This window comes from Canis lupus, chromosome 21 (assembly GCF_003254725.2).
Source record: "Canis lupus dingo isolate Sandy chromosome 21, ASM325472v2, whole genome shotgun sequence".
Lineage (NCBI taxonomy): Eukaryota > Metazoa > Chordata > Mammalia > Carnivora > Canidae > Canis > Canis lupus.
The window spans coordinates 26,815,756-26,828,158 of record NC_064263.1 but is presented as its reverse complement, the minus strand read 5'-3'; the positions used below and the strand labels follow the sequence as shown (position 1 = coordinate 26,828,158).

General features: G+C 43.2%; 2 protein-coding genes across 6 annotated transcripts in view; both read right to left on the bottom strand.

Annotated features, from left to right (window-relative positions):
• RRM1 (ribonucleotide reductase catalytic subunit M1) overlaps nucleotides 1–8,851 on the bottom strand; it is a 35,468-nt gene extending 26,617 nt beyond the window's left edge. The window contains exons 1-2 of the mRNA XM_025459206.3: nucleotides 8,498–8,851; nucleotides 2,142–2,230 (exon numbers count right to left, since the gene is read on the bottom strand). Coding sequence (XP_025314991.1) covers nucleotides 2,142–2,230; nucleotides 8,498–8,516 — 108 coding nt within the window. The 5' untranslated portion in view covers nucleotides 8,517–8,851. The remainder of the gene's footprint in view (nucleotides 1–2,141; nucleotides 2,231–8,497) is intronic.
• A 1,019-nt stretch (nucleotides 8,852–9,870) lies between these two features.
• Nucleotides 9,871–12,403, bottom strand: part of STIM1 (stromal interaction molecule 1) — a 198,696-nt gene continuing 196,163 nt past the window's right edge. For all 5 annotated transcript variants that reach the window (XM_025459202.3, XM_035704012.2, XM_025459201.3 and 2 more), the window contains one exon: nucleotides 9,871–11,772. In XM_025459202.3, the coding sequence (XP_025314987.1) occupies nucleotides 11,256–11,772 (517 nt within the window). In that variant the 3' untranslated portion in view covers nucleotides 9,871–11,255. The remainder of the gene's footprint in view (nucleotides 11,773–12,403) is intronic.

Here is a 12,403-nt window from a genome sequence, read left to right as displayed (position 1 = left end):
TCAAATTTATTATCAACACAAAACAGACAACTTTCTCTTCTGAAAAATTATCTTGCAGAATGTTGTACTTTGGGAAACTTAGTAATGAGAACTCATAAACCAATAGAGCCACTAGGAAATACATACTACATATGCAATGAAGAGGGGTCATCAAACAAAGGGAAACCGTAGTATAGCTTCCATAAAGAGTAATGGCCTCAGGAAAATAGTTAAAAACAAACCAGTGATTTTCTTAGTATTTCCTCATCTTTCACTCAAATTCTCCCTCTGTGATTAGGGTTTGAGCTACAAACTTACCCATTTTCTGCCAATTCTACCTAAGGACCAGTCTGAGAAAGCAAATGAATCAAACTTTAATCATTCCGATTAAAAGAGATGAAGGTGTAAATCATTTAATGACTACTCTTAGCACTTCACATGATACAAAGTAGCTCAATTTTCACTGACATCTCAGTTGCCATATGAGATGGGTATTATTACCATCACCACTTTACGTGAGAAACCGAAGCTCAGGATACTGGGGCTTGCCCACAGTTACTAAGACTCCTACTCCACGTCCCATTCAACCTCACTACATTTCACTGTTTTCCAGACCATATTGTAAGAGGTTCTTCTTTTTAAAAGACATAATGCATAAATTATTATATACATTTTTAAGAAAAACAAATTTTGGTTTATTTACTGAATCTTTAAAAGACACCATAATTCAACAGAAAAATCAATGCACTTCCCAGGTAACCAAAGCATGCCCCTTTCAAACGTGTGTGTGTGTGTGTGTGTGTGTGTGTGTGTGTATTACTAGTTTATAATCTATTCTACTTATATTATACCTAAGCCCACACTCCTGATCACTTTCTTCTCAGATCCAAGAGATAAGTTATGTTCAGTAAAAGAGTAGAGAAGTCTTCTGAATAGTTTCTGGTGCTACATGGCAAGTAATCAGAACTCAGGGTAAAATAACAAGTCATCTGTGTATGTCACTCCCCTTCTCTTTGAACCTTTATCTCTAAAACAGGAAGATGAAATAGGATGATCTCTCAGATTCATTCCAATTCTACCATTCTACTATTCTAATTATTGTTTAGAATTCCTAAATATAAAAATAAAATATAAATATATTTTATTTATATTCCTAAATATTTATTTATATTATTATTTATATTCCTAAATATAAGAGAGAATTTATAATAAGCATATTTTAAACAACTTTAAAATTATTTCCTTTTGAACACTTTGGTCAATTCAATATTTATCAAGTATCTAATTACATACATGCCAAGCATCGCAGATATTACAAGAATAAGACACCGCCCACTCTTGATTCTAGGTGAGGAGACATATAATTAATTTCCATATCATGTGATTAATGCTGGGAAGCCAGCACAAGTGCCAGAGCAGTACAGATAAAACACCTAAATAAGGCTTGGGCAATATGAACAGGTTTGGAAAAAGGGTTCTTAGAGACTCCACTTCGAAGATCATTTTGGAAGCTAGGTGTAAGATATATCTGAAAAGGGCAAGATTGGAGGAAGACCAGGAGGACACTTTACGGACCACTAGAGACAGCAGTCCAGATTAGAAATGATGAGGGTCTAGAGTAGGGGAGTTACAAAAAATAATGAGAAAAAGAGCAACTTGCTTCTGAATAGTTCTCCTTAATTTAAATGTTGTCAATTAAATCTACTTCATATTATTTAAATGTACTCTTTCTACGTAGATAACAAAAAGGCAAATTTTAAACTTGTTCCTATACAAATGACCACAACTCCAAAACAGCTTTTCTACAGGCTTTTCCACCTATGAATAAGATGAAATGTTAAGTTTTCCTCTTTGCACTCTGATAATTTTTTTTTTGATAATTCTCTGAAAATTTTTTTTTTTGATAGTTCTCTGAAAAGAACAGGACCAAAAGTTACAAAACAAGTTTTGTTTTGGTTTGTTTTAGAAAATAAGTTTTAAGCAATGAATTCACATTTTATATTCAAGGCTATAACCAAAATACCTAACCTAAATGTCTAGCAAGTGAATGATAAGAGATAAGAGACTAGTAAAAAGAATCACATGAAACGAGGTTTAAATATAAACCATATTAAAAACTAAATGAATGAATGAATGAATGAATGAATACCATATTTACTTACAGGATCAACAAAATCCATATTAAGTCCATAACATAGCTTCTGGATTCGAGATGTAATTTTGTCAAACATAACCCGCTCTTGGCGGCCATCTGAAGAATCAAACCATGCAATTCATGTTAGCACTCATTAAGATAAGAATGTCAAAGAATCAAAGGTAATCAACAGTAATAAACTTTTAAAATTGACTAACATAAGATGCTATTTCACTGATAAAAGATTCAGACCCCAACAGATTCATCAAGAAATTATTTTTATATCAAAAAGTAGGGATTCTATACAGAAAATCTTCCCTTCTTCCCTTACATTATATATAAATCAGTTGGATTCTTGCTTCTAAGTGTTTCTCCCTTTGTCCCACATGGCAGCCAGAGTTACTCTTTAAAACTTCAGTCAAAATCATTTCATTAACCCCTTCAAGTGGTTTATCATCTCCTTCAGAATAAAAGTCAAAATCATTAAATATTCCATAGAATCCTACACAATCTGTCCTGTGTACCCCTTCCCCAACTTTAACTCCTGCTTTCCTACCTTCTTCACTTCCTCTAACCTGGCAACCCTGGCCTCCTGACTATCTATACTCCTTTAGGTCTTTGGTCAGTTATCTTCTCAATGAGCCTTCCCTAATCACCCTATTTTAAACTGCAATGCCCCAAACACAGCTTTGCTCTTCTTATCCTCATCCTTCTTCTGCTTTATTTTTCTCTATAGCACTTAGTATATCATCTGACATACTATATACTTTACTTATGTATTTGTTTACTGTGTGAGTCTCCCTACTCATCCACTAGCATATAACTTCCAGAAGGAAAAAGAGTTTGGCATGTTTTATTTACCAATATTCCCCAGTGCCAAGACCAAGAACTAAGTCTTAGCCCACAGTAGGAACTCAAATATTTACAAAATGTTAAATGATTTAAAACCTGTCTCCATTCTAACACCTTCATGATAGATTTGGCTCACATACTCTTCTAGGGCAATTAATGATTTTGAACGTACCTCACACCATGTAAAGAAGTATTCTTTTTTACTTTTTAATTTTATTTATTAGAGAGGGGGGATAAGGTAAGGGTGACGGGCACTAAGGAGGGCACTTGATGGGATAAGCACCGGGTGTTATATTATATGTTGGCAAATTGAATTTTAATAAAATATTAAAAATAAATAAATAAATAAAATTTGTATATATTTATTTTAGAGAGACAGAGAGAGCATGAGCAGGGGAGGGGCAGAGAGGGAGAGAGAGAATCCCAAGCAGAATCCATGCTGAGCACAGAGCCTGATGCAAGGCTCAATCCCAGGATCCTGAGATCATGACCTGAGCCAAAATCAAGAGTTGGATGTTTAATCAACTGAACCACTCAGGTGCCCCAAGAAGTACTTCTATATATAATTCAAGACAATTTTCTAGAGACAACGTCTTAGTTTCTGTTCAGTTTCTTTGCAACCTCTTAGTTTTCATATTTTGGGAATATGGTAAGCAAATATATGTTGACCTTATCTAGTTAGTCCTTTTACAGTTCTGTACTTTGAACGTATTCCTCTTTGTCTTTCCAAAGTCCTATTATTCTTAGTTTAACTTCAGTAGTAGCTCATCCAACCTTTATTTATTTACTCCTACCAAGAATAACAAATATAACCAACCAGTAAATAGCTTGTCTTAGGCAAGCTACATAATATGATCAGTCATTACAGGTCGTCACTTACAGAATGGGGATAATTATCATATCTCTTCTTCTTCAGTTTACTGTGACAACAAAATGAGATAAGGTAAAAAGTGTTTTTGTCTTAAAAACTTTCATATAATTACAACTATTGCATCTCATTTTTAAAAAGCTGCTCTTATTGGGAAAACATCAAACACGGTATCTGTGATACACAAAAGGCTAAATGTTAGTTTATCGCTTTGTCCCTCCAATCCTTTCTAACTAGTAACCAAAGGACAACATGTTAAATATGTGTTTACACTTGGCTTTCTCATTCACATCTGTTATGTTGAAACTTAGCTCAGTGGCTGTCTGAAGAATAAATCAATCCTAAAACATCACTACTAACCTATCATCAATAAAACAAGTTACTTTTTCTTCTGCATGGATATATGACCACTAAAACAGCCCTTCTCTTTCTGATCATTATTGTGATCTCCCCTTCTGACCAGACTCACATATTCAGTGTTACTCTGCAACAGAGTAAATTTACTACTGGCTCTCCCTGGGACTATCCCCTCAATGCTCTACCAACTGACTGACTAAGCTGACAGGTGACCAATAAGGCAATATTAGCAAACAGATTTTGTAGCTGCCACATTAATCAGGAAACTGACAAAAAGTACAACAGCTATTATATTAACTTGCACTGGAAGAGGGAGGCAGACTAGTGGTCTAAGGGACCATTCTCTAGACTATCATTCCATTTGGTGAACTCTGCAACCAAATGGTGATGCTGACTTCATCACATCATTAATCCCTGCCTCCTGCTGCCTACATTATCCTCTTCTCTCAAGCAAAGTCTTCCTTAATTTGGACCCCTATCACCTCTTCACCTGTTCCCTGTGAAATATCAAGTCCCAACAGGGCCTCCCATCCCCATATCCACATCAATGCCTGGACCTTGCTCTGCCTAAAAGTACCTCTTTCACCTTTCCATACATCTAACTCCTACTTAATCTCCAACTCTCATCACATCCACAAGACCTGCCCCAAGCACTCTAACTCAAACTGACCTCTTCCTCTTCTGAAATCCTCCAGAATACTAATTGTCTGATTTCCTCTTATATAAACTGCCTTCTCTAAGTCTCTTCAGCAAGACTTTGCCAATACCGTAAGACCAAGGATATCCCTTTTCTACAAGTTATGAACTTTCCATCCCCTCTACCTGGAAGGTTCAGCCCACAAATCTCCACATAGCTGGCCCCTAATATTATTCAGAGCTCAGCTCAAACGGCAGCTCTAGAGGGTATTCCCTGCCTATCTAATCCTAGATCACTTTCTCAATCACTTTTATTATCAGCTTGTCATCATCTCCCTAATCACTATCTGAAATAAACTGATTCCTAGGTTTACTTTCTTTTTACATTATTTTTTAAAAAATTTTTAATAATAAATTTATTTTTTATTGGTGTTCAATTTGCCAACATACAGAATAACACCCAGTGCTCATCCCGTCAAGTGCCCCCCTCAGTGCCCGTCACTCATTCACCCCCACCCCCCGCCCTCCTCCCCTTCCACCACCCCTGGTTCATTTCCCAGAGTTAGGAGTCTTTATGTTCTGTCTCCCTTTCTGATATTTCCTACCCATTTCTTCTCCCTTCCCTTCTATTCCCTTTCACTATTATTTATATTCCCCAAATGAATGAGACCATATGTTTGTCCTTGGTTTACTTGTTTCTTATGTATACTTACCATTCTCACCCACATAAGAATGTAAACTCCATGAGAAAAGGGATCTACTTTGCTTTGTTCATTGCTGTAATCTCTAGTACCTAAAACAGTTCCTGGCACAAAGAAGTACTAAATAAACACTTTCTGAATAACTGAATGAATGGCTCCTAGAGCCTTTACTTTAGCTATCAGAATATTTATCATACTTTATTTTTTTTATTTTTTTATCATACTTTATTATATTAGGTTTTCAAATGTGTCTATCTTTCACAATTAAGATCTTTGAAAACAGAACCATGTTTGCCTTCTCGCCATTGTTTCTCAGTGCCAGCAGAATATCCACACAGATTTGTAAAATAATACACTGGGCTACAAAGGGGATTAGGAAAAAAGTAGGGAAGGAGATAAGGGAAAAGAGATGAAGGGCTAGAGAACAGATTTGGAATAGAAGAGAGAATCAAAGTACAAAGAGATGCTTTAAAAGGAATTATTTTGAAAATGGCTGTTTCATTTTATGAAAATTTATACACACACATATACACATACACTGATGTGTTCTCAGTCCTGATGTAAGATGTGATTTTTACTGTGGGTTACAAAATGTGTGCCTGAAATCACAGAAAGTACTAAACCCTATATATACTTTTTTCCCTATACATACATACCTATGATAAAGTTTAATTAATAGATAAATAATAAATAATAAAATAGAACTATTATAACTATATATTATAATAAAAGTTATATAAATGTGGTCTTTCTCTCAAACTATCTTGTGGTACTGTATTCACCCTTCTTGTGATGATGTGAGATGACACAATGTCTATGTGATGACACAAAGTGAGGTGAAAGATGTAGGCACTGTGATGTAGTTAGGCTACCATTGACCTGCTGACAATACTCAAGAGGATCATCTGCTTCCGGATCGCAGTTGTCCAGGTAACTGAAACAGTGGAAAGCAAAACCCTGAGTAAGTGGGGGAAGACTAAGGTACAAGTTAGATTGACCGCCCATTGTCCTCCTGGATAATTACATAAACGTTAACAAAAAATGACAGTAGCTAGTCTGCTACTCACTGGCATGCCAAAAATGAGAAACAGAAAAGTCCTGAGCACATTAAAAATCAAAAATAAGGGGCACCTGGGTGGCTCAGTTGGTTAAGTATCTGCCAGGGTCCTGGGTTGGAGCCCCACTTTGGGCTCCTGTTCAGCAAGGAGTCTGTTTCTCTCTCTCCCCCTGCCCCTCTTCCCCACTTGTGCTATTTCCCTCACACTTTCTGTCTCAAATAAATAAATAAAATCTTTTAAAACTTTTTTTCAAAAATGAAATAAATTCAAGCACAACTTTGCATATTAACAAGCCGTGCTGAATGCTATTGTCAGAATCCAGCAGAGAATCATCTGGTTCAAATTATGTTCTCTGAAGGAATGAGATACAAAATATGCCTTGCCTTTTAGAGCTTGTTGTAGGCAGTACTTTTTAAACTATGGTATTTCAAAGTGGACCCCAAAATTAAAAGTACAACACAGGGGCGTTACCTACTCCAGTAATTTAAGTTCACAAGTTTTCAATTAATATTTGTTACAGATTTATCATAAGGGAATCCTCATCCTTCCATACTTTTTTCTAAAAAAACTAGATGCTCATCTCAACCACAGGAATGGACCAATAAAAGTGTACTATGTATTCTGGTCTTTTGGTCTCATCAGCTAAAACGGAGGACTAGGGAAATTCAGAGAATGATGTCCTTAAGATACTAAAAACTGGGAAAGGGGCCATCACTGTCCATCTCTCCACCTCTTGGCTCTTATTAAACAACCTGGACAAAACCAAATCAACCACCTGCCTACCCATAGCATTCATTATGTCCTATATTTTAAAATAACTGTTCTTGTTCATTCTTTGAATTCCTATTCAGGGCAAGTCCAATGCTAAGTGTGGGCATAAAGTCCCCACCTTTGAAATACTCACAGCCTAGAGGATGAAACATCCAGTCAGTCAACCAGTACTAAGTGCCCACAATTTTGAAGTAACTTTATTGCTTTAACAGAGGCAAGTAGATTCAAGTCAAAATTTGTTCAGACCTGCCTCATACGGTTCTCTGCCAAATGTATGTTTTGCTCTTGTTTTTCCAATCTGATTAGACCTTTTGCCAAGGCAGGGGCTGTCTCCTCTTATAATTTCCCATTGCCAAGCAAAGGCCTGGCACAAAAAGGAGGAACTCGCGAAGACTAATGGGAATCAGCTGTTGAGGAAGAACACAAGTCCTCGGCTCTTCCGAGCTCCCATCCTGTCAGACGTGGTCTGCGCCTCCCCACTGATGATTCTGTATGCGTAGTCCCAGTCCCAAACTCCTCTGGGACCACTCCTGGGGCAGAGGGCAACACATCTCCTACAAAGGGCAAATTCCAGGGATGCCTGGGTCTAAGATCCGTTCTTTTTCACCCTCATAAAAGAGATCAGGAAATTGACAGGGGCCCGCGCAGGGCAGAGTCCCTTCTTTCTGGCTCCTCCCCGACCCAGGACAGGTCAGCAGCCCCAGGCTTTTCCGGTACACTCCGAGGTTAGCCACGGGTTCGAACACTGGCCTCACCATCGACTCACTGGGTGGCCTCGCGTCAGTCACCGAACGTCTCTCTGCACTTCAGCTTCTTCACCTGAGAAGCGGAGCTAATAAATACTGCCGGGAAAGTGCTCGGCGCACTACCGAGTAACTACTCGATAAAGGGCAGGTATTACTCTTTTGAAAGGCGGCAGGATGACCAAGCCGCGGGGGCTCACAGCGAAGGCCGGCTGGGGGGCGGGAGGGTGACACTGACGCAAGCCAGAGGCCGAGCTGGCTTGACAGGGCGGGAAGCCGCGGCGGTCCGAGCGGGAAGCCGAAGCGGCGGCGGGCGCGGCCAACTGCGGGGGCGGCGGCAGCCCCGCGACCCTTTACCTGCTCCCCACTGACCCGCCGCCCCCTCCCCGGCCTCTCACCTCGCTTGATCACGTGCATCGCGGCTAGTGGCTGAGGCGCTGAGGGAATCGAGACGGGGCTGCAATTCCGAGGCGCCGGCGGGATCGAGAAGGTGGTAGGTAGAGTGCGAAGGGTCCGGTTCCCGGGGGTGCTCAGGTGCAAGGACTGATTTGGGGGCCAGAGGGCACTTTCCTCCACCGAGCGGAGGCGCGACAATCCGAATCCCCTTCCCGCTCCCGCCACCCGAGACGCAAAAGCCGCGCAAAAGCGGCGCGACGGAGCTCGAATGACGTTACCCGACGCCGCCAGCGCCTCGGCCCGTGGGCAGGGCTAGCATAGCCCCAAATCGGCCGAACCCCGTAGCCGCCATGTTGAGTATGGGCAGAGCCCTGGAAACTGCCTTTCTCGCGGCCACATTGGGTGTGGGGCACGCCCGGCGGGAACGCGGTTCTCCTGCCTCCATACTTAGTGTGGGCAAAGCCGAATCTGGGTCCTGAAGCCGGCGGGGCGCGCAGAGCCCGCCTGGCTTCGCCCCGCCCCTCTATTTGGCGCGCCCCTGCATAAGTCGACTCGGGTGTTTCTGGAATCAATACCCAGCCATCCCAAACCCTTTCTTGCTTGTCTTGACGACTGTTAAAATGTAATGACCCGACTGCTATCCAGTGTGGGCTGAGGCCTGCGATTCATTAGCTGGAGGCAGCCGGGAGCACCACGCTCCTCCTAGATGGGAGATCTGGCCCTCAGTCCTTGAAAGAGAGCCTTGCTAGGCCAAGGGCGTTGGATTTTATCCTGGCGGATGGGAGCTCTGGGAGAGTTTTGGGCACGGCAGGGCCATGACCCATTTGCTTTTATAACTCTCCGGTGGACGGTTAGCAATTAGGCCTTGTGGACGCAGAATGGAGAGTGCTTGGTGAGTGAATGTGGGGGGTAGGAATAGGTAAAAGACGTAATATGCAAGAGTGATGTAGAAGCTTCTGATCTGGGCTACACAAACTGATTTTTATGAAAGCTCATGTGGTATCTCTCCCTAGGTGTGCCCTCTAGAGCCACCCAAGCTCCCTGTGAAGTAATTCTAAAAGTCATGGGTGACAGGCAAAGCCATAGTAAAGATAGGTTCAGGAAAGCCCAAAGATGGGGCAGCCAGATTGAGCAAACAAAAATAATGTGTCCCAAATGCTGCAGGGACATAATTACACTAAAAAAGTTACTAGTTATGAGAAATTCAAGTTTAACCAGGCAAGCATCCTGCATTTCAATTGGCTGCCCTCTCCAGAGAGCTTTTGGGTGTGTGTGGTAGAGTTTCAGTGTTTTCCTTGGCCAGGGAGAAACAGGCTCTTCTTTATCCTGTCTGCTATGCCACAAAGAACACCATGAGACTCAAAGCCAGCAGAGGTTAAAATCTCCTACATGCTTTATTGGACTTCAAAGAGTCTTATGAAATAACACAGAAAAACCATGTGAGGGTGTCCAGGGGGTACAAGGCAGTCTGCAGCCTAGCACCCTCCTAAGACCAGCCCCAGGTGCCTGCACCCCAGGCCCAAAATAGGATCCCAGAGTAAAGGCATGGGAAGGAGTGGGGCAAAAGGAAAATACCTTTACAGCCATAGCAAAAACAGGTAAGGAAAAGAGTTGTCTAGAGGGTGGAAAGGGTGTGAGGGAAGAGGTCACTGACACCATCTTCCTTAGCCACCCCCTTCCCTAAACCAGCTGTGTCCTTTCTGAGCCTCTGGCCCAAGCTATGCAGTGACATGAAAATGGGGTCTGACAAAGGGAGTAGGTGGTGCAGGCACTTGGGAAATTCAGGAGATTTTTTTTTTTTCAATTTAAAAATGTTTTTTGGTTCAAATGCAACAATATCCTGCCCAACAATTCCAGGGCCCCATTAGAGACCTGGATCATTGCTGAGGCTCCCATGGCCAGGGGAACCATTTGTCCTGAGCTCCAGGAGTACTGATGCTTAGGGAGCATTTGGGCAGCACCTCTTAGAGTCAAACCCTCCTGTGGTATGGGGGAACAGGGGTAAGAAAGAGGCAGGTATAGGTGAGAGAAGAGAGAAAAGGGGACTGTTGTGGCCCACAACTCTGGCATCTACTCATCTCCTAACTAAGAGGAGTCTCTCCTGACCCACCCCCCTGGACTAGCCTCTCTTCGAAATTCTCTAGTAGCTTGTTCTCTAGGAATGTGTTCCACTCCCCCATGAGCCCCTGGAGGCTCAAGCAAGCTTCAGGCCAAGTTTCCTTCAGGCCCACTAAACTCCCAAAGAACAGACCTCAAATATTAGGCCCTAGGCCCCAGTGTGAGGCAAATGGAACCATCGTAGGTGGGGCGGAACAGATCCGAGGCACGGATGTCAGAAGTTACTCCTCCTATCTTCCCCCCCCTAGCTGCTAGGGGAAGTTGGGGAGTGGTGGGAGGGAGGAGCCTGAAAGCAGGAAACAGAGAAACAAGAAACCAAACTTCAAAACTGGGACAGCAGAGACAGAAGCTGGACCCCAGAGGCGGAGCTGGGGGCTGAGGGGACAGCAACTAAGACATGCACTGAAGTAGAGAGGGAGTGGCGGCAGCAGCCCACGGCAGGGCAGGCAGGTCATGGTGGTCAGTTAATAAATAATGTTGGAGGACCCCAGGATGAGGGGGGCAGGTATGTACAGTGCCCAGGCCCCTGGGCCAGCCCCTCCCATGCCCTACCCTAGGGGCCAGGTATCTTGGAAGGGGAGGAAGGGGAGGCAGAAGACCAGGGAAGGACAAGCTGTCCCGCCACTGCCACTCTCATCCTGCCTACTTCTTCAGAGGCTTCTTAAAGATTTTGAGGGGAAACTTCTTCCGGCCTGGGCTGGAGTCTGTCTCCTCGCCAATGGAGCCATTATCTTCGTCAGCCACAGCCTTCTTGCCAGCCAGATGGGGAATGCGTGTATTTCGGCTGGCCTGCTGGGCTCGGCTGTCCCCAATCGGAGATGGCATGTCTGGATCTGGGGAACTGGAGCTGTGAGAACGGGAAGAATCCAAAAGTGGAGAGCCACCAGGTGGGGCTGAGGGGCTCAGCTCCATCAGGCTGTGGGCCTTGTCCAGCCCGTGGTTCAGCGCCAGGAGTGCCTTCTTGGCCAGGGCAGGGCTGTCAGGCAGTTTCTCCACCAAAGACCCGGGGTGGACCCCCTCAATCAGCCGGTGGCTGCCATTGGAGGTCATGGCGCTGAGGGCCTCATCTACAGCACGGACCATCTGAGGAGGCTTGGGGACCAGACGCTGGCGGTCACTCATGTGGAGGGAGGACTCCGAATCGGAAAGGGTCAAATCCCTACAAGACAGGGCAGAAAGGAAGAAAGGGACACATAAAGGGGAGGAGGGTGGGAGAGAGGTGGAGAGAGAGAGGAGCAGCATGAGAAGACAAAGTGAGGTGGGAAATGGGCATGGAAAGAGGGGTAGGAGAGAGAAAAGAGGATGAACAGACAGGCGGGCAAGAGAGAAGGATGAGAAACAGAAGGAAGTTGAGAAAAAAAAAAGAAGGAAGTTGAGTAGGCCATAGGTACAGGACAAGAGATGAGGCAGGAATAGGGGATGGAGATGGGTTGGCGAAGAGACAGGGAAAGAGAAAAGTCAGGGAGAGAGAAGGCAAAAGGAGGAGCAAGTAGAAATAAGGAGGACGAAGGGAGAAAAAAAAAAGAAAGGGAAAAGTGATGGAGAAAGAAGAGACAAACAAGAAGCAAAACCAAAAGTCATTACGCCATCATCTGTCTGGCAAAGGGCTTTCTAATGACAACCCCCCACCCTGCTGAGTGGCTAGGCCCTAAACTGGTACAACCAGAGGCTTAAATCCCCCAGGCATCCTCCTTAATAAAATTTCTGCCTTCCCACAGCTGGCTAGATTTCTAGGACTCAACCCGAAGCCAACACAGAACCCACATATTGCTCTGAGTCACCATTTCCTA